This window comes from Pteropus medius, unplaced genomic scaffold (assembly GCF_902729225.1).
Source record: "Pteropus medius unplaced genomic scaffold, Ma_sr-lr_union100, whole genome shotgun sequence".
NCBI classification, from domain to species: Eukaryota; Metazoa; Chordata; class Mammalia; order Chiroptera; family Pteropodidae; genus Pteropus; species Pteropus medius.
This window is the reverse complement of record NW_024344253.1, coordinates 6,543,657-6,565,671: the sequence shown is the minus strand read 5'-3', so window position 1 is coordinate 6,565,671 and position 22,015 is coordinate 6,543,657. Positions and strand designations below refer to the sequence as shown.

The following is a 22,015-nucleotide window of genomic DNA, read 5'->3' as shown; positions in this document are numbered from 1 at the left end:
AGTCATTTGCCCACACCTCCTTCCAACATACAATAGTGGAACAGGCATAGGATAACTGCTATAGATATTCTTATTCAAAAAGGGGGGAAATGGCCTGGGTTGTACCTCTCAAGGTCACAACCACATCATAATCTAACCTTGCTGAAACTACCTGGACATTACTGTGAATGACTTTTGGGTGTCTTCCCAACTCTTCAACCACACTTTTGGTCCACAAGAAAATTATGAAGTTTCTGCCATTTCTACAGATGTTGAGTTTTATCCACTACATTTTGATCTTTATGAATTTCATTTACAAAAGAAAATTCGAACTTCGATTTGGGGCTTTCCTTATAGCCACATTTGATTAATTATAATTAATACTTTTATGATAGCATTTAGAGTCTTGAATTTTGTTCAAGATTAAAATTTTGAGGAGAGCAGAGCAGCCACTGGAGATACCTGATATTCTGTTCTGAGGAGCAGCCAGTGACATGATGAAGCAGACCAGGGATCAATTATACTTGAGAGGGGCTATGCAATAGTATGTACCAGAGATGGAAGTCCAAGTCAAATGTAAAAGTACAGCCTCACTGAGCAACCAAGAGTGTCAGCTGTAGCCGAGGCAATCTCAGCAGCAACAAGTACCTATGGTGAATTTCCAGATGGAACTGAGGCAGGCATTCTTAGCTGAGATACCAAGAAGCAGTTAAAACAGTCTTGGAACATCACAGCTAAAAGATAATAAAAATATGATCTATGAAAAAAAGATTAAAAATTTGAGATCACAGAAATAACTCATGCTTCTGTAAAAAGTTTAAAAAATGTCTAAGTATGTAAAGAATGAAAGTCACTTCTCCACCTTTTACCACTCCTTAGAAATAATCATTGCTAATCCTTTGGTTTATATCCTTTCAGGTATTTATCTATGTTTATTGTTAATAGAGTTTATGCACATTGTTGACAGCAGTTTTAAAGTTGAGAATATTTTTGTCTATGGCGAGAACATCCCACAAATATTTGTATTTTTTAATGCTCAACTTATTAAACATGTATCTATAAACAGAACTTTGAAAAATAAAATTTAATATTTAAACATTGATTACAAACTTCATCAATTTCCTTAAACAACTTAAACTGCAATTACAGATTTAATATGATGGTTGTTGTGTCCAGAATAACCAGACCCAACTTGAGTGCTCTTAACCAGGAGACAGTTTATTAGCCGGCGGCTGTCCTTGCAAAGGAGCAGCCCCGAATTGCCAAGATACAAGATTTTTAAGCCCCAAATCCCATTCCTCATTCTGTCTTAAACACAGAGGTCCATCTTTCTCCTATTCACTACCTGTCAACCCTCTGGTCAGGTGTGCAAGCGGGAAGTACAGAAGCAGAAAGCTTCTTGTTAGAATGTTATGTTCCTATTGGTGATTGCCTATGTTCCCATGGGCAATAGCCAGTATTCTCATGGGCCAAACAGTAATTTTCAGCTTATATACAATTGATTATTTTTCATGCCACGCAAGCAAGCAGGGTTACACAGGCTAAAATTGGCAGTTAGCATCTGAGCTCATTGTTACAAGTTTCATGATTAACAGAATGTGGTTAGGGGTTCCGGAAACTAGGCCTAAGTTATAGACTTCCTTTGTCCAGTTTCAGGTTTTAATTATTCTTTAACCCTTTCACATTTCAGCGGGCTATTACAATGGTTATTTGAATACACTTTAAACAGTACACAATATAAACACAAATACAGTGATTACAAAACTTACTGTCATTATACTTAAATCTAATTTTAAACACCAACACCACGGATTTAATTCATTAGTTCACTAAATTGTTCAAAAACATCGTTCTTATTTTTCTCTAGAAAAAACGTACTTTCTTAAGTTTGCTGAAATACTTCTTTTGATGTTTTCTTGGTGTTACCAAAATTTTGTCAGACCCTGTATACCTCCAAAGAATATTGTCTCAGAACCTGATATGCACTGAAGCTCTAGAATTGGGCTTCTCAACAGATTGATTCATGCTTGGGGCTTTGAAGCTTGTTGTTTCTCCCAAGAAGCTATATTTGTTATAGTAAAACTTCTCTTGTTACTCCAATAAGTCTTTTAATGTTTGTATCTTCCACATGTTTTTAGTTTTTGCATCTGAGATGATGTATTCCTTTAGTTTCACTTGGCCAGAGTTATGGAACCCCTTATTGTCATTATGATATATTGACTTGCTTTGTTAGCATTATTTGAAAATTATGCGTTATTAATGGCATATGGTTATAGGAGCATCTAGTGGATTCATCTCATGGAAGAGAAGGATTGTGTTTGCACATTTGTGCTCATCTTTAGGATATTTGGCTCAGGACCCCCTTTCTCCTTGGGCATGGAATGTAACCAGTGCTGGTTAACTGGTTGGGTCTCCTTTCTACTTGGTTATCATGTGTAGCCACATGTGCTGATCAGTCTTTTCTGTTCTTGGAACAGTTCTTATTTTTTCCGGGACTATTTAGCTCATACACAGTTCCATGTTTTCATCCTTTTCCATTTCACAGTGGAAACGAGCATATATCTGTTCACTATAAAGAGATCTGTACTTAGAAGAAACACACATACTCATATTTAGTAACATTCCCTTTCTTATAAAACCTATAAGAATTTCAAAAATCCTAATATAATTGATCTTTTGTATTATACATTTTTGTAACAGTTTACAGTAATTTTTCTTTTTTTAAATATTACTATGAAGTATTTATTTCTTGCTTATTAGTGGGGCCCCAAATATATTTGCATTGCCATCCTTCCTCGTGTAACTCAGGGGTAAATCTTGACTAGGTTAAGATGATCATGGTGGTTTTATTTCTCTTGATTGTTTGAAGGATTTGGGTTTGGTGCGCAGTTTTGGCCAAAGATAGATAAGGGGAAACTGCTAAATGGTTTCTGGGAAAGCTTCCCTTGTTCTTAAAAGAGAGGCACAGGAAGAAATGGTCTTTCTTTTCCTGGTGAATGTTGTTATGCCTGTATAGGATGCCTGGAGTGGTAGTAGGCAGTTTGCCAAGGAGATAATTCATTGAGTTATCTGATGAAGAAAAATAGAAGAAAATTAAATAAAAGAAAAGAAATCTTGGCTCCTTGATGATGCTGTTGAACCATTGAACTAACCACCATAGAGCCAACCTACTCCGTGGGCTTCTTTTTTTCTGAAATAATAATTTTTCCTTATTGTTTGAGTCATTTTGAATTGATTTTTTTGGGGGGCGGTTAACTACAACTAATTAACCAATTGATTTTTTAGTTACTTGCAATTAGAAAGCATTCTAACTAATATATTTACTTATTTCAATTAACTCTACCTATTATTTAGTCTTCGCTCCTCAAAAGTCACACACAGCCAGTGGGAACCCCCTGAATTGAACATTTTGCCCTATTAGCACTGCTATGACTTTCTGAGAGCACCTTTAATTTTTTTTTCTGACAATAATAACGTTTCAAGTTATCCTGAGTTTTACCTGCCCTAAGGCTTGGAATCAGCTACTTTCTAAGGATCCCAGATTTCTTTTAGTGGAGAATAATACTATAGACCAGAATTTGGGTTCTAAGGAGATGAGGTAGGTAAAAAGGACTGTCATTGCTATTGGGACCCTCTTAGTAGTGATAGAGCTGGAAAAGGGCTAATTTTCCTAATATAGTAATAGTTCTTACAAATCAATAAGAAAAAGACCAAAATCCAATAGAAAAATGGGATAGCTAGTTCACAGAAAAGGAAATGCAAATGGCTCCTACAACATAAAAAGATACTCAACCCTACTCATAATAAGAGAAATGCAAATAAAATTACACTAGAGTACCATTTTTCACCTATCAAATTGGCTAAGGTAAAAATGTTTATCAACACACTATTGGCAAGAGTGAGGGAGAATGAGTGGACTCAATGATGGAAGTGTAGATTGGCACAACTTCTACGGAGGGCTAGTTAGCAATTTCTGCCAAAATTACACATGCTTTTGGCCTAGAAGTTTCATTTCTAGGATTTTGTACTAAAGATATACTCACATATGAGAAATGATAAATAAATACCAGGTAATTTTTTTTCAGTAAAAAATTCTTTATAGTTACAAAAGATTGCAAACAAGCTAAATGTCCACTTATAAGAAACTGGTTTCATATATTATATTACGACCACTTTAAGGACAAGGAAGCTCTTTAAGTACCAACATGGAAGTATCTTCTGATTTATGTTGCAATGTGGAAAAAATAAGGTACAGAACAGTATGTAAAGTTTGCTACCATGTGCAGAAAAAAGACAAAAAGTTTAGGTATGTACTTATTTGTGAATGTGCACAAAAGAGACTGGTGACAGTGACAGCTGGAGGCTGAGGAACTGGGTGGCTTGGGCCAAGAGAGAGGGAGACACTAGTGAATACCACTTTGTACCTTGTGAACTTTGAATCAAGTGAATGTACTTCCCACTAAAAAAATAAATGAAGGAGAAAATACACATTACAGACATTTTCCATCAACTTCATTTGTTTTACCAGACTGATAAGTAGTCCATATCATGGTGGTATCAGAGTTTGTTCTAGTATTCCCTTATTATTTACATTGTCTGGGAGTTATTTGTTTACCTTTGTCTCCTCTAAGAGAAGGACTTATTTATAATTGATCTTTCAGTTCATTGTGTTTCAGGAAACACTTATTGACATCCACAGCCTGATGTGTGCTAAATCCAGGGGAATCAAAAGTGGGTAAATCATGCTGGAAATGTGGCCCTTGCTAGGAGCTCACCTAGGTGGGGCATATGGACATATAAACAATTACTGTGTACTAAGTGTGCAATAATAGAAGTATGCACAGGGCTAAAGCAGTAGAACAGAAGCTGATAACTCTGGTGAGGGGAGTGGGGAGGGGTAAAGTGGCCAAGGAAGACTTCGCTGAAAAACTGGAGTCTAACCAGGGTTTAGAAGGCTGAATACAATTTTCCAGGAGCAAGGACTACAAGCAAACAACATGATGGGTTCTGGGAAACATAGCACTCCAGCCTGAAGTGGAGGAACCAGAGATGAGGATGAGGTGCAATGGGATGAGATGGGAGGAAGACAGGCCAGGTTATCAAGGGCTTTGAATACCAAGAAGTTTGTATTTTTATGCTACAGGCAACAGAGAGGGAGGGGTTCTTAAGCTAGAAAGGGATGAGCTCCAGAGCTTGGCACAGGGAAGAGTAGAAAGTGTTCAAAGTTGGTCAAATTAATTCGGTAACCCAAATGCCTTCCTCAAATGCTGCTGCAGACCAGGTCTCCTTGCTTCCTTCCTTTATCCATCTCTACAGCCTTAAGCATGACCGTTGGCAGGGGTGAACCAATTTGTGAGGAGGGAGAGAAAGAGAGGGAGGGAGAGAATTTAGACGGAGTAGGTTTCCCATCCACACGTCTGCCTGTGGGGCTAGGCGGCAGTTCCCGCTTCCTGCATGGTTTCTGCCCAAATCCTTTTCTACTTTCCCATTCTATCCTCCTCCCACCAAGATGATGGTCCGCACCCTGGGCCTCCTCCAGGGCCCCACCTTCATGGCTGGGGCTGAACTCTGCTGCGAGAGCTGGGGACCCAGCAGGTGGCCAGGCCTGGTTGGTCGGAGACGTGCTACCCACACCCCCGACCCCCCACCCCCGCAAGATTTCTGAGGGGCGGGGTTTCCAGCCCTGTTATTTGGCGCGGCCGCTCTTCTGCCCCCTCAGAGGCAAGAAACTTCTTTGAGCAAGATGGGTGTCTACCGCGTTCGTGTGTCCACTGGGTCCTCATTCTACGCGGGCTCCAACAACAAGGTGCAGCTGTGGCTGGTCGGTCAGCACGGAGAAGCTCAGCTTGGGACACGACTGCGGCCGGTGCGGGGCAAGGTGAGCTGGCGGGAGCCGGGCGATGCGCTGCGCCGCTGCCCCCAAGGCGGTCAAATACCGGAGAAGAGACGTGCCGCCTGCGCAAAGAGAGCTCAGAGACCGCAGGGCAGAGCGCTTAGGGCGATACGTGGCACACTGCAAGGGCTCAATAAGTATTCCCGTCGCGCTCCTCTTTGGAATAGAGAGGATACTCCTGCGTGTCTGTCGTTCACAATGCTCTCTCTTCTCGAAACTCAGGGCCCCTGGAGTGGCCGGGAGTGTCCTCTTTTCTCTGTTCTTAAAAGCTGTTTCTAACCTTTTCGGCTGTTGCTAGATCTCCGAACTTGTGGGCTTTACCACCCGAGTGAGGCCGGACGGGATGGGGGAACCCGGAGGGAGAGTAGGGGGAAGAAGCTAAGAGACTAGAACGATAAATTTCCCGACCCACTTCTCTTCTCGCATCACAGCTACCTCGTATTCGCCCATAGCTTTTGTTACTTTTTTTCCTCCGCAATTCGCATCCCCAAATTCCCACCTTCCGTCCAGCTCTCTCCATGATCCCCAGATCCAGATGTCTGTCCCACGGACGCCTCAAAGAAACATGCCCAAGTGAGGTCCTCGCTTCTTCCCACCTCTCAGATCTCTCCTCTTGCCTCCCCCAGGTGTCTGTCATTTGAGCCTTCCCCTCCCATCTCCTCTGTATAACCAAGAATTGAGCGCTGTCAATTCTATCTCCTGGTCATCTCCGTCACTGTGTCCAGATTTCCACCCACCTCCGACCGCCAAGATCTCCTTGAACCTACGCCACCTTTAGCCTCTTGTCATGCTTCGCCACTTTCTCTCCTGTCCTTGCAAGCCCTTCTGCAGCCAGAGCGACTTGTTCCAAATACATTCCTACCCTTAAAACATTCGCTATGGCTTAAAACATTTGAATGGCTTCCGCTTGTTTTCAAGACCAAATCCAAAGCCCTTAACCTTCGACTCTTCACAATCTGGTCCAGCTCATTTCGCACATCTCGCGCTCAGCGCCCCACGCTCTACGCGGCCGTTCGCCCTCGCTCAGCCTCCAGCTCTCTCGGGGCTCTCCCTGGCACTCATTTCCCCCCACTTTTTCTTCTCTCTCACTCTCCCTAGCTAAACCGTTCTCAACTAGAGGTCTCCACTTCGAATGTCTTTCGGAAGCCTGCCCCAGGTCAGGTGGGGCTTTTGCGTCGCTCAGCCTTGGAAGTGGTCTCCCTGATGTAACCGCTTGGTTAACAGTGTATCTTCACGTGCAACTGTGCGTTAGCTCAAGGCGTGGCGCCGGTGTCCAGTGCCCAGTTCAATGCTTGGCACAATCAATGACTACAGGGAGAAAAAGGAGAGGGAAGGAATGTATCTTCCCTTCTCCGCCTCAATCCGGACTGAGGAACTCGACGACTCATAATGGGGTCATAGAGCCACCTGTTCGATGTGACCCCTTTCTCTTTCTGTCTCCTTTTGCCCCACTTTCCCTTAGACCCAGCTTTCCAAGAAGAGCGTTTGGGGGAGGAGGGCTCATTCCAAGTGTCCTTTCCTGCAACCTCACGGATACTGAACCTCTTATATCGCCTGCAGGAGACGGAATTCAAGGAGGACGTGTCGCACTACCTGGGGCCGCTGCTGTTCGTGAAATTGCAGAAACGGCGCCTCTTTCAGGATGATGCTTGGTTCTGCAACTGGATCTCTGTGCAAGGCCCCGGGGCCAGTGGGGACGAGTTCAGGTTCCCATGTTACCGCTGGGTGATGGGCGATGGCGTCCTGAGCCTAGCCGAGGGCACTGGTGAGTGTAGGGTGGGGGTGTGAAGAGATCTCTGGGACACAAGAGAAGCTAGGAATGAGGAAGAGGAGAAGAGGGGACAGTGCTTTGGGGCAGGAACTGGAGGGCCAGTTCTTTGCAGATTGTGGAAGAGTGGGTTGCTGGAGGTTGGGGAGGGGCACGACGTCGAAGGGTCAGGCTTCCGCCCCAGGAAGGAGACCGAAGAGGCAGCCTTAGCAGGGACAGAGGACAGGCTCTCAGGAGAGGCCTCACCGCCCATGCCCTCTTCTCCACTTCTAGGATGCACAGTGGTAGATGACCCTCAAGACCTGTTCAGAAAACACCGGGAGGAGGAGCTGGAAGAGAGAAGGAAGCTGTACCGGTTAGCCTGAATCCTGCCTCCTGACTCCTCCTGACCCCACGGGGTGCTGGCCCTTCCCAGCACCAATGCCTGATTTCATTTCTGCCCCACAGGTGGGGTAACTGGAAGGATGGGTTAATCCTGAATGTGGCAGCGACCACTTTAAATGACCTCCCTGTAGATGAGAGATTTCTGGAGGACAAGAGAATTGACTTTGAGGCTTCACTGGCCAAGGGGTGAGAACAAGTAATGGGGGGCTGGGTAAGAGGGAGGTGTCCTGGTCCAGTGGAGGCCAAGAAGCTCCTGTAGACTTCACATGGCTGGACTAGCCTTAGGTGGGTGCCTTTGGTTGTAATGTGTGATTCTGAGAATAACTCAAACTCTTTACATATCTTTCCCTGAAGGCTGGCTGACCTAGCTATCAAAGACTCTTTAAATGTTCTGACTTGCTGGAAGGATCTAAATGACTTCAACAGGATTTTCTGGTGTGGCCAGAGCAAGCTGGCTGGTCAGTCTTCCTACCCCATTACTTCTCCCAGGACCCTTACTCCAGATCCCCCCCCCGCCCCCCGCCAATCTAGCAAAACAGGGCTGGGAGACTTGAGATCTGGGTCCCTCTGATAGGCTGGGGTCAAGAGGGGATGGTTTGGTGGGGGTTGGAAGAACCAAGAGCTCAGATCTCACAGCATGTTCCACAACTGCAATCCCCAGAGAAAGTGCGGGACTCCTGGAAGGAGGATGCCTTATTTGGGTACCAGTTTCTTAACGGCGCCAACCCCATGTTGCTAAAACGCTCTAGTCGCCTTCCTGCCCGCCTAGTGTTCTCTCCAGGAATGGAGGAGCTGCAGGCCCAGCTGGAGAAGGAGCTTCAGGTATGGACATAGCACAAAGGGGACCACAGAGTGAAATGGAGGTGGGATCAGTGTTTGTCCTGCGGTGGTGTCCATATGGGTCCAACTTGCTGCCTGACAGCAAGAAGGGATTCTATTCAGAAAAAATCTTGAGTGAAGTACAACCTCATGGCCTTCCTCTCTGAATGAGAAATGCATATTGTGGAGGAAGTATGTGTGGTGGGTGATAGAGACAGAGTTAAAATGATATAACTGGGCCTTGGTGCTAGGGATTTAAGGAGGGTATGGAGTAAGAGAATCAGGTCAGGGGTGGGGTTATTAATCAGGAATCAACATGGATCAATTGAGAGAGAAAACTCATGGATTATAGGGTGAGACAGACTTGGGTTTGATTCCTGGCTCTGCTGTTAATAAACTGTGTGACTTCAGGCCAGATACCTATCCTCTCTGGTCATCTGTGTCCTCTTTTATAAAACTGGGGCTAATTCAAGTGCATGTAAGAATCACATGAGGCAATAAGCACATGATCCAGTACCTGGTACAAAGTAGGTGATGGAGACAAGTTAGTTTCCTTCTTTTTCTTTTTCCTTTGGGGAAGCAGAGTGGGAAGAAGATGCCTTATGCTGACAGCAGCCCTTGTCCTCTGCTCCTATCTAGGGAGGCACACTGTTTGAAGCCGATTTATCCCTGCTGGATGAGATCAAGGCCAACAACATCCTGTGTAGCCAGCAGTACCTGGCTGCCCCTCTGGTCATGCTGAAACTGCAGCCTGATGGGAAACTCTTGCCCATGGTCATCCAGGTGAGAAGACCCAGGATTTCTGCTTCCCCATGGTTGGCCCTCTCAGCTCAGCTCCTCACTCAAATTCCCTGAGTCACTCTGTGCTAACACCTTGTGCTAAAGCACTGGGGGAGGCATTAAAAGAGGAAATGGACAAAGGCAGAAAGTTGCAGTCTAGCTGGAGATACAGATTAGGCAAATCTAAATAAGCTCCAGTACCGAGGAAGTACCTGAGGATGGAAACAGTCGGAGAGGGTCATGGGAGGTGAGGTGGGCATGAATCTTGGGGGAGGGGCAGGACCTTCCTCCACACAAGGGGAAAATGGGCTAGGCAGGGATCTTGAGTGTGAGGAATCAGAAGATTACCAGTGGACAGTTGGGCTGGAGTGGTGGGGAATAATATGAGGGTGAGAGGGGCCAGACTGCGGTGGGCCATGGATGCCAAAACAAGGACTATGAACAGAGGAGGTTGGTGAAGGCTGTTGTGAAAGATGCTGTAGGCATATCATATGGGCCATTGTGTTTAGGATGGATTGCAGAAGGGAGATACTAGATATATAGAGAATAGGGTGACATGCTACAGCAATTGTCCAAGGTGGAAGTGCTGGGCTCAGATGTGGGAATAGCTGTGGAGGTACAGAGAAAAGATGGATGGGAGTATAGAGGAAAACTAAACTGGCTTAGGTTCAAGAAGAGAGGAAAGAGTCAAGGCATCTGCAGAAACAAGACAAATAAGGAGGCAAAGATGCTCAGTTGGCTTTTGTCTAGCCAATTATGAGGTGATGGGGAGATATTCAAACTGTGACATCTAGCTAGGGACTAGCTGAGAGCTAGAGACTTAGTCAGCTGTGTAGGGAGGGGTGGTGTTGAAAGATTGGAGAGAGACTGAGATATCTGAAAAAAAAAAGCGTGGGATAAAGGAAACAAGGGTTTGAATCCTGTCCACATTGAGGGAACTAAAAGGAGAAGTGGAGGCTGGAGAAGGCGGTGGAAGAGCGGTTTCTGCAGAAGTCCTGGGGCAGAGCAGCTTGCACGATGTTAACTGGTAGGAAAGGTAGGGGAAGGAATAGTGGCTGTTGGAGAGTAGCAGCAGTCAGATGGAGAAAGCTAAGCAAATTTGGGGAAAAAGGGAGAGTTAAATATGCAAAGGAGTGAGGAATCTGCTGGGCATCTGGCACTCATCCCCTCCCTTTCCTTACACTCTTATCCTTTCTCCAGCTCCAACTGCCATGCATCGGATCCCCTCCCCCACCACTATTCCTGCCCACAGATCCCCCAATGGTCTGGCTCCTAGCCAAATGCTGGGTCCGTAGCTCTGACTTCCAGCTTCATGAGCTGCACTCTCATCTTCTGAGGGGACATTTGATGGCTGAAGTTATTGCTGTAGCCACCATGAGGTGCCTTCCATCGATACATCCTATCTTCAAGGTAACACATTATCCCCTTCTCTCCTGTCTGCCCATCTCTTCGCCCCATGGCACAGTCCCACCTCTGGAGGCACCCTCTCTGTGGAATTTCAGGGTGTAGGGAGAGCCAACCAATGAAAGACAAGTGAGAAAGGCAGTGAAAGTATGGCTTGCTCTGCATTTTCAACAGGTGACATCACCTCCCAAAAAAAGTGAAAATGATTCATTGGCAAGGTGGGGGTGGGAGGGATGAGTGGTGGGGGATGAGAAGTCTTACTTTTTTTATGTATAAAGTGCAGATAGATAGACATACAGTATATAAACACTACACACAAATGACTGAGGATTCTATCAAAAAAGAGGGACCATGCAAATAAAAGATTTTTCCAGCTAGTTTTGAAGGGTTCTAAAATAGTAACACATAGGCCAGTTGGAGGGGCTCAGGTCAACAGCAATAGCCTGTTTTTGTTTGTTTGTTTGGTTGTTACAGACAATTAGAATAGAGTATTCACCCTTCAACTTTTTTCTTGAGTGCCTCCTATGGGGCAAGAACCATTCTAGATGCCAGTGCTAAGCAAGACAAGCAAAATTCTGATCTTTGCAGGATATTCATTTCAGTTTAGGGCTAGCAGACAATAAAGACTATGTTGTAACACATCAGCTGTGATAAGCACAATGCAGAGGATCAAAGCAGGATGATGTGATGGTGAGTTTAGATTGGTCAGGAAAAGCTCCCTTGAGCAGATGACATTGAGAGTAAGAATATGAGGAGCCAGCCATAAAATGATCAAGGGGCACGTTGTTCTAGGTAGAGGGAACAGCTAATGCAAAGGTTCTGAGGTTGGCACAAGCTTGGCATTTTGAAGAACAGAAAGAAATTGAACGTAATGGACAAAAGGGAGAGAGTAGGAGATGAAGTTCCAAAGGTAGGCAGGTTAGAGCATTCTCAATGGAAACAATTATGCTCCCCAAGGAGGTGAAAGTGGCTCTTGGGAGGGGCAAAAGCTTATAATTTTAGTGTATAAAGTACATATATACATACACTATATAATAGATATAGTATATCTGTAGCATTAAAATTTCACGGAGGTGAAAGTGGGAAAAACTATCAAAAAGGCTCTTTAGAGTAGAGTGGTACTGAAAAAAACGTTGAAAACACTGAGCTAGAACTTGAACAGTTTTGAAAAGAAAAGAATGATTTCTTTCAATTATCATAGAGCAATAAGTCAATGGGTTGTGGAACGCCACAAATTACAAATCAACTGAACACACTTGATGTCCAGGGGCCATTGCACTTCACATCTCTGCTTTTCTTGAAGACCTGGTACCTTTCTCACTCCTCAACCCCAGTATCCTGCAGGGACTGGCCACAGCTATCTTCTGACTTTGCCCTTCTCTGCTGTCTCCTTCCAGCTGATGATCCCCCACCTGCGATATACCATGGAAATTAATGTGCGGGCCAGGTCTGGGCTGATTTCTCCCATGGGTATTTTCGACCAGGTATGAAGAGAGGAGAGGGATTCTGGAGTTCATGCTTTGGCCTCAGCAGGTGGATTTGCCTGACCCTGCCCATTCTTGCAACTCAGGTGGTGAGCACCGGTGGGGGAGGCCACGTGGAGTTACTCAAGCGAGCGGGAGCCTTTCTAACCTATAGATCATTTTGTCCCCCTGATGACCTGGCTGACCGGGGACTCCTGGGAGTCAAGTCTTCTTTCTATGCCCACGATGCCCTGAGGCTCTGGGAAATCATCTCTCGGTGAGGAAAGGGAAAGGCAGGGCTGCTGGGGGTCAGTGAAGAGGAGGAGGCCAGGAGAACTGGAGGTCTGTGTCTTGGTTGCGGGGCTGGGGACCTTCACCTGGTTATGTGGGTGGAGGACCTTGAGGCTCTCTGTCAGCTTCAACTCTCTTGACCCAACCCCTTGGCTGACAGCTATGTAGAAGGAATTGTGAATCTTTACTATAAGATGGATGAGGCTGTGAAAGAGGATCTAGAGCTGCAAACCTGGTGTCGAGAGATCACTGAAATTGGACTGCAAGGGGCCCAGGACCTAGGTAAGTTGAGCCCCTGCCCTGAGGCCTCCAACCTGAGAGATTCGTCCTTGGAATCTCCCCAGAATCCTCCCTACATCTATGGAAACTTCCAGAAGCATGTCCAACCTCTATGACAATGCCCAAAGGCCTTCTCAGATTCTTTTTCCTCTCAGAGATAGATCCCCATCCTATGCATTAAGAACTCCTCTAGGTCCCAGATGCATGCAGTGGGACCAGTGGTTACCCATAAATTTTTAACATCTGGATCTCTGGGGGAAAAAGCTCTGATTTGTAGCACTCAACCATTTTTATATTGTAAATATTTCCACTGTGGCTACCAATGTGATGTCAACCAGCTTGCTAAATTCCTGAACATTTAGTGTAACTGACTCTTGTGAGCCAGTATGAGCCATACCAGTGCCCCACCGAGTGGAGCCCTCCCAGCAGGTCTCCCCATTTCCCCCATTACAACCTGCACTCACATCAGTTCCCACAATAGTTCTTGATAATCCTTGGTACCCCATCTCCCCTCTCTTGTTCTCCTCACTTGGCCTCATTTCTTTGAGCTCTGCTTCTATTCCTGGCCTCACAGCTTCTAAGTCTCCTTATCCCTTGTAGGATTTCCCATTTCCTTACAGTCCCGGGACCAGCTTTGCCACTTTGTCACCATGTGCATCTTCACCTGCACTGGCCAGCACTCCTCCACACACCAGGGCCAGGTACTTATCATAGGGGAGCAGCTGAGTATTTGCACCTGGAGTAGGGGAGGCAGTTGTGTGCAGGTGGCTAAGGGGTTTTTATGCTTAGCAGACATTGATTCTAGATATCTGCCTCTCCTTAGCTGGATTGGCACTCTTGGGTCCCTAACACACCCTGCACAATGCGGCTGCCCCCGCCGACCACCAAGGATGCGACACTGGAGACAGTGATGGCAACATTGCCCAACTTTCATCAGGCTTCTCTCCAGATGTCCATCGTTTGGCAACTGGGTAGACGCCAGCCCATTATGGTGAGAGCCAGGTGCTCAGGTCCCTGAGAAAGGGGCAGCTGTGGGGAAGTGTGGCACACCAAACTAGGGGTCATAAGGCTCTCAGCTGCTTTTTTCTTTCCATCTCAGGTGGCTGTGGGCCAGCATGAGGAGGAGTATTTTTCGGGCCCTGAGCCCAAAACTGTGCTGAAGAAGTTCAGGGAGGAGCTGGCTGCCCTGGATAAGGAAATTGAGATCCGGAATGCAAAGCTGGACATGCCCTATGAGTACCTGCGGCCCAGCCTGGTGGAAAACAGCGTGGCCATATGAGCACCCCCAGCCTTTGGTTGTTTTAGCCCCTACTTCCACCCAAGCCATGACTCCATTGCTTTCAGTCTTACCCTTCACCAATTATCTGTATGTCCCTTCCTATCTGTACCTTTCCTAAAGTGTCACCTTTATATTGTATATGCCCACAGTGAACAAATTTTACTTTAGATGTACTGCCTAGGGTCCTTGTTTCCCTTTTATTTCTCCTTTTCTTCCCATTCTTCTGCCTTCCTCCATTATCACTGGGATCTCCCACAGGGCACAAAATTGTCGCATTAATATAAACTGTTTCAAGACTAGACTAGGGTAATAATATATATTACTCCATGTTTTTTATAATTTTGAAACTGCTCTGAGTTTAAAAACAAAAAGATATTTTAGACTAATGAAAAGAACTCATATCAAAGGATCCTAAATCAAACACTGGCAAAAGAATGTAGCACATCTTTTTTATCTAGATGGGATTTAGCCACATGTCCTGAAGCCAGGAACAACACAGAGCAAACCATTAACACAGCATTTTTCAAGATTTTCACTTTGTGGCTCTCTTAGAAAAAGATAAATTCTCACATTTCTCCCACCCCCAGTCCTGGCAAGCACTAATCTACTCTCTGATTCTGAGTTTGACTATTTGGCTAGTTTGACTAGTTTGAGTACAAATCATGCAGTATTTGTCTTTCTGTGTCTGGCTTATTTCACTTAGCATAATATCCTCCAGGTTCATCCATGTTGTCACAAATGGCAGGATTTCCTTCTTTTTAAAGTCTGAATAATATTCCACTGTCCATATACACCATATTTTCTTTATCCATTCACCACTCGCAGACATTTAGGTTGTTTCCATATCTTGGCTATTGTGAATAATGCTGTGATGAACATGGAAGTGCAGCTATCTCTTTGAGTTCCAGGTTTGAGGTCCTTTGGATATATACTCATAAGTGGAATTACTGGGTCATATGGTAATTCCATTTTTAATTTTTCAAAGAACCCCCGTACTGTTTTCATAGTGGCTGCAACAATTTACATTCTCACCAACTGTATACAAGGGTTCTCTTTTCTCTACATCTTCAGCATTTTTTAATCTCTTTTTGATAGATCTAATTGGTCTGTTGACCATCCATAGTTTGAGATAGTTAATGTCTTATGAACTGTGACAATCTAAATAGGATACGAGAACTATACCCTTAACTCCTAAGTGTCCAGCCCACTGTGTTTAAAAGTCTAAATATGAAAAAAGTGACAAAGTTTAAGATGCAGAGGCTATTGTTGGTGACGAGTATTGGGGCACTGAAGAGAGCTGAGGCACCACAGATAAGACTGGATAGGCCTATTGGCCTGAAACTCCAGGAATTGAAAGTATAAGATCTATGAAAACCCAAAGAAAGATTGTTTTTAAAATAAAGATGTAGTTCTCAGTGATCATTACATGATTCAAGTAGGTCTCTAGGTAGCCATGAGCTACACAGTGCACTTTTAGTGTCATATAAAAAAAAACCCCACTAGTTATTCATGAAGCTATACACCTATGGGGCTGCCTCTGCCTGAAAAGTCTCACAAAATATAGCCAGTGATATTTTTAATCTCAGCTGCATCTTCCCAATGAACCTTGTTGCCCTTTTGTCAGGCAGAGTACTTAATGGTGGTGTTTGAGTCTCCTATATACTGCCTTTGCTAGCACTAATCCTAGCTTGGAGAATAGAGAAATCCATTTTTCCAAGAACAAAAGCCTCCTGATTACCAAAAATCCAGTAGTTTTTAGATTGTGGTCTACAAAGAGACAGAGACACTCTTTTTTTTTTTTCCAGCTTTATTAAAATATAATAGGCAATAAGTTGCTCGTATTTACATTGTACAATTCATTGAGTTTTTTTCCAATTATAGTTGACATACAATAATATATTAGTTTCAGTTGTACAACATAGTGATTAGAGATCTATTGTTGTAGCCGCCAGACCACCAGAAATCAGTGAGTTATAGGAAACACACTCTTTATTCAGCCAGCTGGGTCTGCCAGGGGTACGCAGACCCCAAATTAAGCAGCCCCGAAATGTAGAGGTACAGGGTTTTTAAGCCCTAAACCCCATTCCTCATTCTATCTTAACACAAAAGTCTATTTTTCTTCTATTTACTAACTGTCAACCCACAGGTCGGTCGTGCAAGCGGGGGTGCAGAAGCAGAAAGCTTATTGTTAGAATGTTATGTTCTCATGGATGATAACCTATGTTCCCATGGGCAACAGTCTATGTTCCCATGGGCGATAGGCAAGCACTAATTTTTCAGCCAGCACATTCCCCACTGGCCTCAGCAGAAAATCAAATCCTTGATTCTTCATGCGGAATTTGCTCATAGCCTCTATTTTGTAATACTAAAAGTTAAATAGAATTAATTCTCTTCCTTATATATGCAAACAAGAAATTAAGGAAACATGGGCCAAAAGTTAACAAAAGGAGGAGGATGATTAAGGTCCAGCTACAGCAGATAGAAGAGTTGTTAGCCACAGTGACCAATTGAACATCCTATGAAACCAGTTATCTGATTCTAGTCTCTGTTTTTCCCTGGCATCTAAATTTCTCTGTACTAGTCGTGAACTCTCTCTGATTACTCCAGAGTTATTGGCATAGAAGCAACAGGTTTCACCTAGAGCCATACATAATCTGTCTTGTTCTAAGAATAATAAATCTAAACCTCTTCTATTTTGGAGGACTACTTCTGCTAGTGAATCGACTTGAAGTTCTAGCCTGCTGAGGTCAGTTAAGTTTAAGGGAGTTCCTACCCTGACATAGTAAGGGGCTTTTGGGTTTAGGCACAACCAACAATCTTGTCCTATGTCTGGGGTGGTCTTATTTAAGACCTTGTGTATTGTCATTAGCAAAGTTATTAATGCTCCTTCTGGTTTTGGTTGTGGCTGGTCGAATGCTTGGGTTAAAGAGATAAAAAGGAAGAAACAAAGGGTTATACTTATGTATGCTTGAGTCTTAGTCTTAAGGGCCCGTCTTCCTGAGCTGTCCACTCTTGTGCTGCCTTCATGTGAGAGTGATGAATCCATGATGGGATGCCATCTACTTTAACTGCAGTGAGCGTTTTCAGGGAGACAGTGAAGTGTCCTTTCCATTTGAGTTCTAGTCCCTTGGAAGTGAACTTCCGGATTCACGCAGAGTCCCCAGGCTGAAACTGATGGGGAAGTCTGTCCCCCGGGGCTGAGTGGGCAGCACGAACTCAGGACTAAATCTCCTTCCGTACACTTTGAAGGGCCTGTAAAGACTTAAGTAAGACAAGGTTACGTAGTTCTGCCTTTTTTTCATCTTCTATTCTAGGTACTAAAGGTGGGGGTTTTCCAAAGAAAATTTCAAATGGAGTGAATCCACTAATATATGGAGTACACCTGACTCGGAGAAGAACAAAGGGGGAGAAGTTCTACCCAGGTCCCACCAGTTTCTAATCCTAACTTGACTAATGTCTTTTTTAGGGTCCGATTCATTTGCTCTACTTGGTCCAAACTTTGGGGCCGGTAGGCGCAGTGGAGTTTCCATCGCAAATTTAGGTAGCTAGCCAATTGTTATGATACCTTTGCTACGAAGGCTGGCTCATTATCTGACCCTAAAGTTCTAGGGAGACCAAATTGAGGGAGGATTTCTTGTAGTAGTTTCTTAGTAACTAGTAAGGCAGCTTCTTTCCTGGTGGGGAAGGCCTCTACCCATCCTGAAAAGGTGTCTATGAAAACAAGTAAATATTTGTAGCCCCCCACAGTCGGGGTTATCGCAGTGAAATCGACTTCCCAGTGATCCCCCGGATAAGTTTCTCTTTCCCTATGCCTAGGTTCTTCTATCTTCTTCTTCTTTGGATTAACTTGGGCACAAGCTGGGCATCGTGAGTCAATCTCCTCTGCAGTTCTCCCTTTTAACACGTGAAAGTAGGGGTCTAAAGCTTGGAGCATCTTAGTTCACCCTAGGTGTGTGCTCTGGTGTAGTTGGTGGAAGAGAGTCCTTCCAAGGGCCGTGAGAGCCCGATTTTTCCATCTGGGGTTGTCCACCACCCCAGATGATTCCTAGTGGCTCCCTTATCTTGAAAATATATGTTCTCTTCCACCATATAGGTCGGAGACAGAGGCAGTTCTGGGTAAGGGACAACAGTCAGTAGATGTGGTGGGGGCCCCACTGGCCTTGTGGCTGCTGTTCTTGTCTCTGCATTGACTTGTCAGTTTCCCTCAGCTTCAGGACTATTCCCTTTTAGATGCCCTTTACAATGAACCAGAGCCTTAGGCATCCATATGGCTTCGAGTAAGGCTAAGATCTCTTCCTTGTTCTTGATATCCTTTCCAACTGAAGTTAGAAGCCCTCTATCTTTGTAGATGGCTCCGTGTACATGTGCAGTGGCAAAGGCGTTATTGGCTGTCAGTGTATATTGTGACTGCCTTATCCTTTCCCCATCTTAGTGCCTCAGTGAGGGTGATGAGTTCTGCCTTTTGAGCAGAAGTCCTATGAGGAAGAGCTTGTGACCAGATGGTGCCAATTAGAGTTACAACCACTGCCCCAGCATACCTCCTTTCTTCCTGCATGAAGCTGCTCCCATCTGTGAACAGAACTTCATCAGCCTCAGGCAGAGGAGAGTCTTTGAGGTCTGGCCGCGAGGAACACACAGCGTCAGTGAAATCTATGCAGTCATGAACGGGGGTCTTGGGGTCTGGGTCTGGCAACAGATTGGCTGGGTTGATGACAGTAGCTTTGGATTTTAGCCATATGTTTGGGGTCATCAAGTGCCTCCCTGTTGTTGAACACCTTCTAGGCTATCTCAACAAGTTGGGACAGGTTCATCCCTGCAAAACCTTCTAATTTCTGCAATTTACGCTGGATATCAGGGGCTACCTGAGTAGCAAAGGCTACATTAATTGCCTGCTGGTTCTCAGGGGCCTCAGGATCAATGGGGGTGTATACTCAGTACGTCTCGTTCAAGAAACGCTCCAGGAGATTCCTGAGGTCCCTGTATAACTTCAGTTACTTTAGAAAGGTTAGTTGGCTGACAAGCAGCCATCCTAATTTCCCCAGTTAGAATCTGGTGGTACCGATCTAATGTCGTTCTCCCTGCCTGAGAATTGTGTCCCGAGTCTGGGCGGGTGGAGGGAAATTCCTCCTCAATCTGTTCCCGCACTTCCTCAACTTTCTTCCCTCCTGCAGCTGTCTTTTGTGTTTCAGTCTGAATGCATCTGAGTTCTTTCTCAGCGAAGGGAATAATTACAAGCTGTTGGCAATCGTCTCAGATGAGGCAGTGAGTCTGAAAGACACTTTCTAAGAATCCTATTAATGCCTGGAGTTTCTCAGAGAAAGGCGAATTTTGTGTCTTCCAGTTGTGCAGGTCCCTAGTCAAGAAAGGCACATAAACCATAAAGGGCCTATTTGTGTGATGTCCTTGGGGTGGTGCTTCTCACAAGGGGAGGATGATTGGGGTTGTGGTGTTGGCTGGTGCCCCGCCCGGACTCTGAGCAGGAGGCCCATAGGGGTTACCTGCCCGTGTCTGAGAAGGCGGGTGGTGCTATTTGGCCTCTGTTGTCCTGGATTATAGGGTGGGGGAAGGTCGCTGTCCTCCGGTGGAGATTGGAGGACTGAGGGACTGGGCTGTCTTGGAGATTCAATTGCTGCATGTTTCGGGGTGCCCACAACTAAGACTCACACCCCTAGAGAAAGGGCACACCGGCGGAGCCAAGGAGAGGGTGTCTGAACAAGGTTTAACCATTGATCAATGTAAGGAAACTGATCAGGATGTCCCGGGTCTCCTGTGACAATTTTCCATACATTCCTCACCAAATCCTTGTCAAAGGAGCCCTCTGGAGGCCAGTTTACATCAAAAGACAGCCACTCAACTTCACACAATGTCCTTAGTCTGCCTGGAGAAAACTTTATGCCACAGTCAGCTCCCTCTACAAATCCTTCTTTGAAACATCGCAGGAGACACCCCAAGGCTGTCTTCTGTGAATTCTGACTTCTCATCATTTGTGCAGAAAACACAAAAAAGACCCTCAGACAAGAACAATTACTGGGGTGTAGGTGGACCCAGAGAAGTCCGCCACCTACAATCTAGACAAGGCCAAAGACAATAAACAGAATCCGACAACAGGGCACAGGAGGCAGCGTCCCGCGGCCTGGCCACGGTCTGGGAGATATGACTGCGTCTAGTCTCTCCACGGATCCCCGGTGACTGGTCAACAGAAACAGGAACAGAAAGGTATCTTTTATCCAGATGTCGAGGCCTCGGAGATTCCCGTCGGGACCAGGAACAAAGAGTGTGTCCTAAAGGTTGTGTCCTTGATGATTGTACTGACCCTGTCACGGCATTCAAGGGCCCTGGAACATCTCAGGTTGGCCACCACTTTGAATCCGCAACCAGGGACAGCAACCGCTTTGGAGGCCGGTCCAGTCTTAGATTCCAGGGCCACTCCCTGAGATCTCGCTGGGGCCTCCAAACGTTGTAGCCGCCAGCCCCCAAAAGACACACAGACCACCAGAAATCAGTGAGTTATAGGAAACACACACTTTATTCAGCCAGCTGGGTCTGCCAGGGGTATGCAGACTCCAAATTAAGCAGCCCCGAAATGTAGAGGTACAAGGTTTTTAAGCCTTAAATTCCATTCCTTATTCTGTCTTAACACAAAAGTCTATTTTTCTTCTATTTACTAACTGTCAACCCACAGATAGATTGTGCAAGCAGGGGTACAGAAGCAGAAAGCTTATTGTTAGAATGTTATATTCTCATGGGTGATAACCTATGTTCCCATGGGTGACAGCCAAGCAGTAATTTTCCAGCTAGCATACTATATAGCTCACAAAGTGATCACCTCACTAAATTTGTACCCCTTTTCCCCCTTACATATTTATTACGACATTGTTAACTATTTTCCTTATGCTACACGTTATATCTCCATGTCTATTTTGTAACTATCCATCTGTACTTCTTAATCCCTTTGCCCTTTTTTGCTCTCCCCCGCCAACTCCGCTACTACCTAGTAGCCCTCAAAATATTCTCTGTATCTATGGGTTTATTTCTATTTTTTGTTATCGTTGTTGATTTTATTCTTTAGATTTCACATGTAATGAAATCATGTGATATTTGTCTTTGTCTTATTTCATTTAGCACAACACCCTCTAGGGCCATCTAAGAGAGGAGAGGAGGCAACTGAAAAATGCAAAGGAAAGGGCTTGCAGAAATAACCGACTCAGCTGGTTAAAGTCCATTCCTGACTGCCTTCTCTCCCCTCTCCAGGACTCTCCAGCTAACACGTTTTCCTGTAGTTACCTCTTCCACCTCAAGCTCACATTTGTTGATTCATGACTTGCTAAACAACTAATTTTCTTCCTTATCTCTGTAGCTGTGCAGGAATAACAAGACTGTATAAAACTGCTTGTTATGTTGCAATCAGGGCTCAGCCTTTGGATAGGAATCTGCTGAACAGGTTCCGGCATCAATAAGTGCTGCTTCCTGCCTTTAGCCTCGGTGTCTTGGTGTCTCATCTCTCCATTGGAGAGTCCTATAACAATGCTGATAATGCCATGGTCGCAGGTTCTACAAGACAAAAGACCCGTAAATAGATAAGACCAGTGGTCTGGAAAATCCTCCCCCACTTGCAGCCCCCCCTGTCCCCTGCAGCTCCTCCTCTCCATTCTGAGTCATTAGGTGCACATGAAACC

General features: G+C 45.0%; 1 protein-coding gene and 1 pseudogene across 1 annotated transcript; both read left to right on the top strand.

Moving 5' to 3' along the window:
• Nucleotides 1-476: 476 nt before the first annotated feature.
• LOC120607937 (SNRPN upstream reading frame protein-like) lies at nt 477-1,704 on the top strand (annotated as a pseudogene).
• Nucleotides 1,705-5,686: 3,982 nt separating this feature from the next.
• ALOX15 (arachidonate 15-lipoxygenase) lies at nt 5,687-14,638 on the top strand. Its single transcript, XM_039869605.1, has 14 exons — nt 5,687-5,857; nt 7,433-7,637; nt 7,914-7,995; nt 8,088-8,210; nt 8,379-8,482; nt 8,686-8,846; nt 9,483-9,626; nt 10,824-11,033; nt 12,425-12,511; nt 12,598-12,767; nt 12,942-13,063; nt 13,661-13,761; nt 13,884-14,051; nt 14,160-14,638. Exons 1-14 carry the CDS (start codon nt 5,723-5,725, stop codon nt 14,337-14,339), a joined length of 1,992 nt encoding a protein of 663 aa, XP_039725539.1. The 5' UTR covers nt 5,687-5,722; the 3' UTR covers nt 14,340-14,638.
• Nucleotides 14,639-22,015: the final 7,377 nt, after the last annotated feature.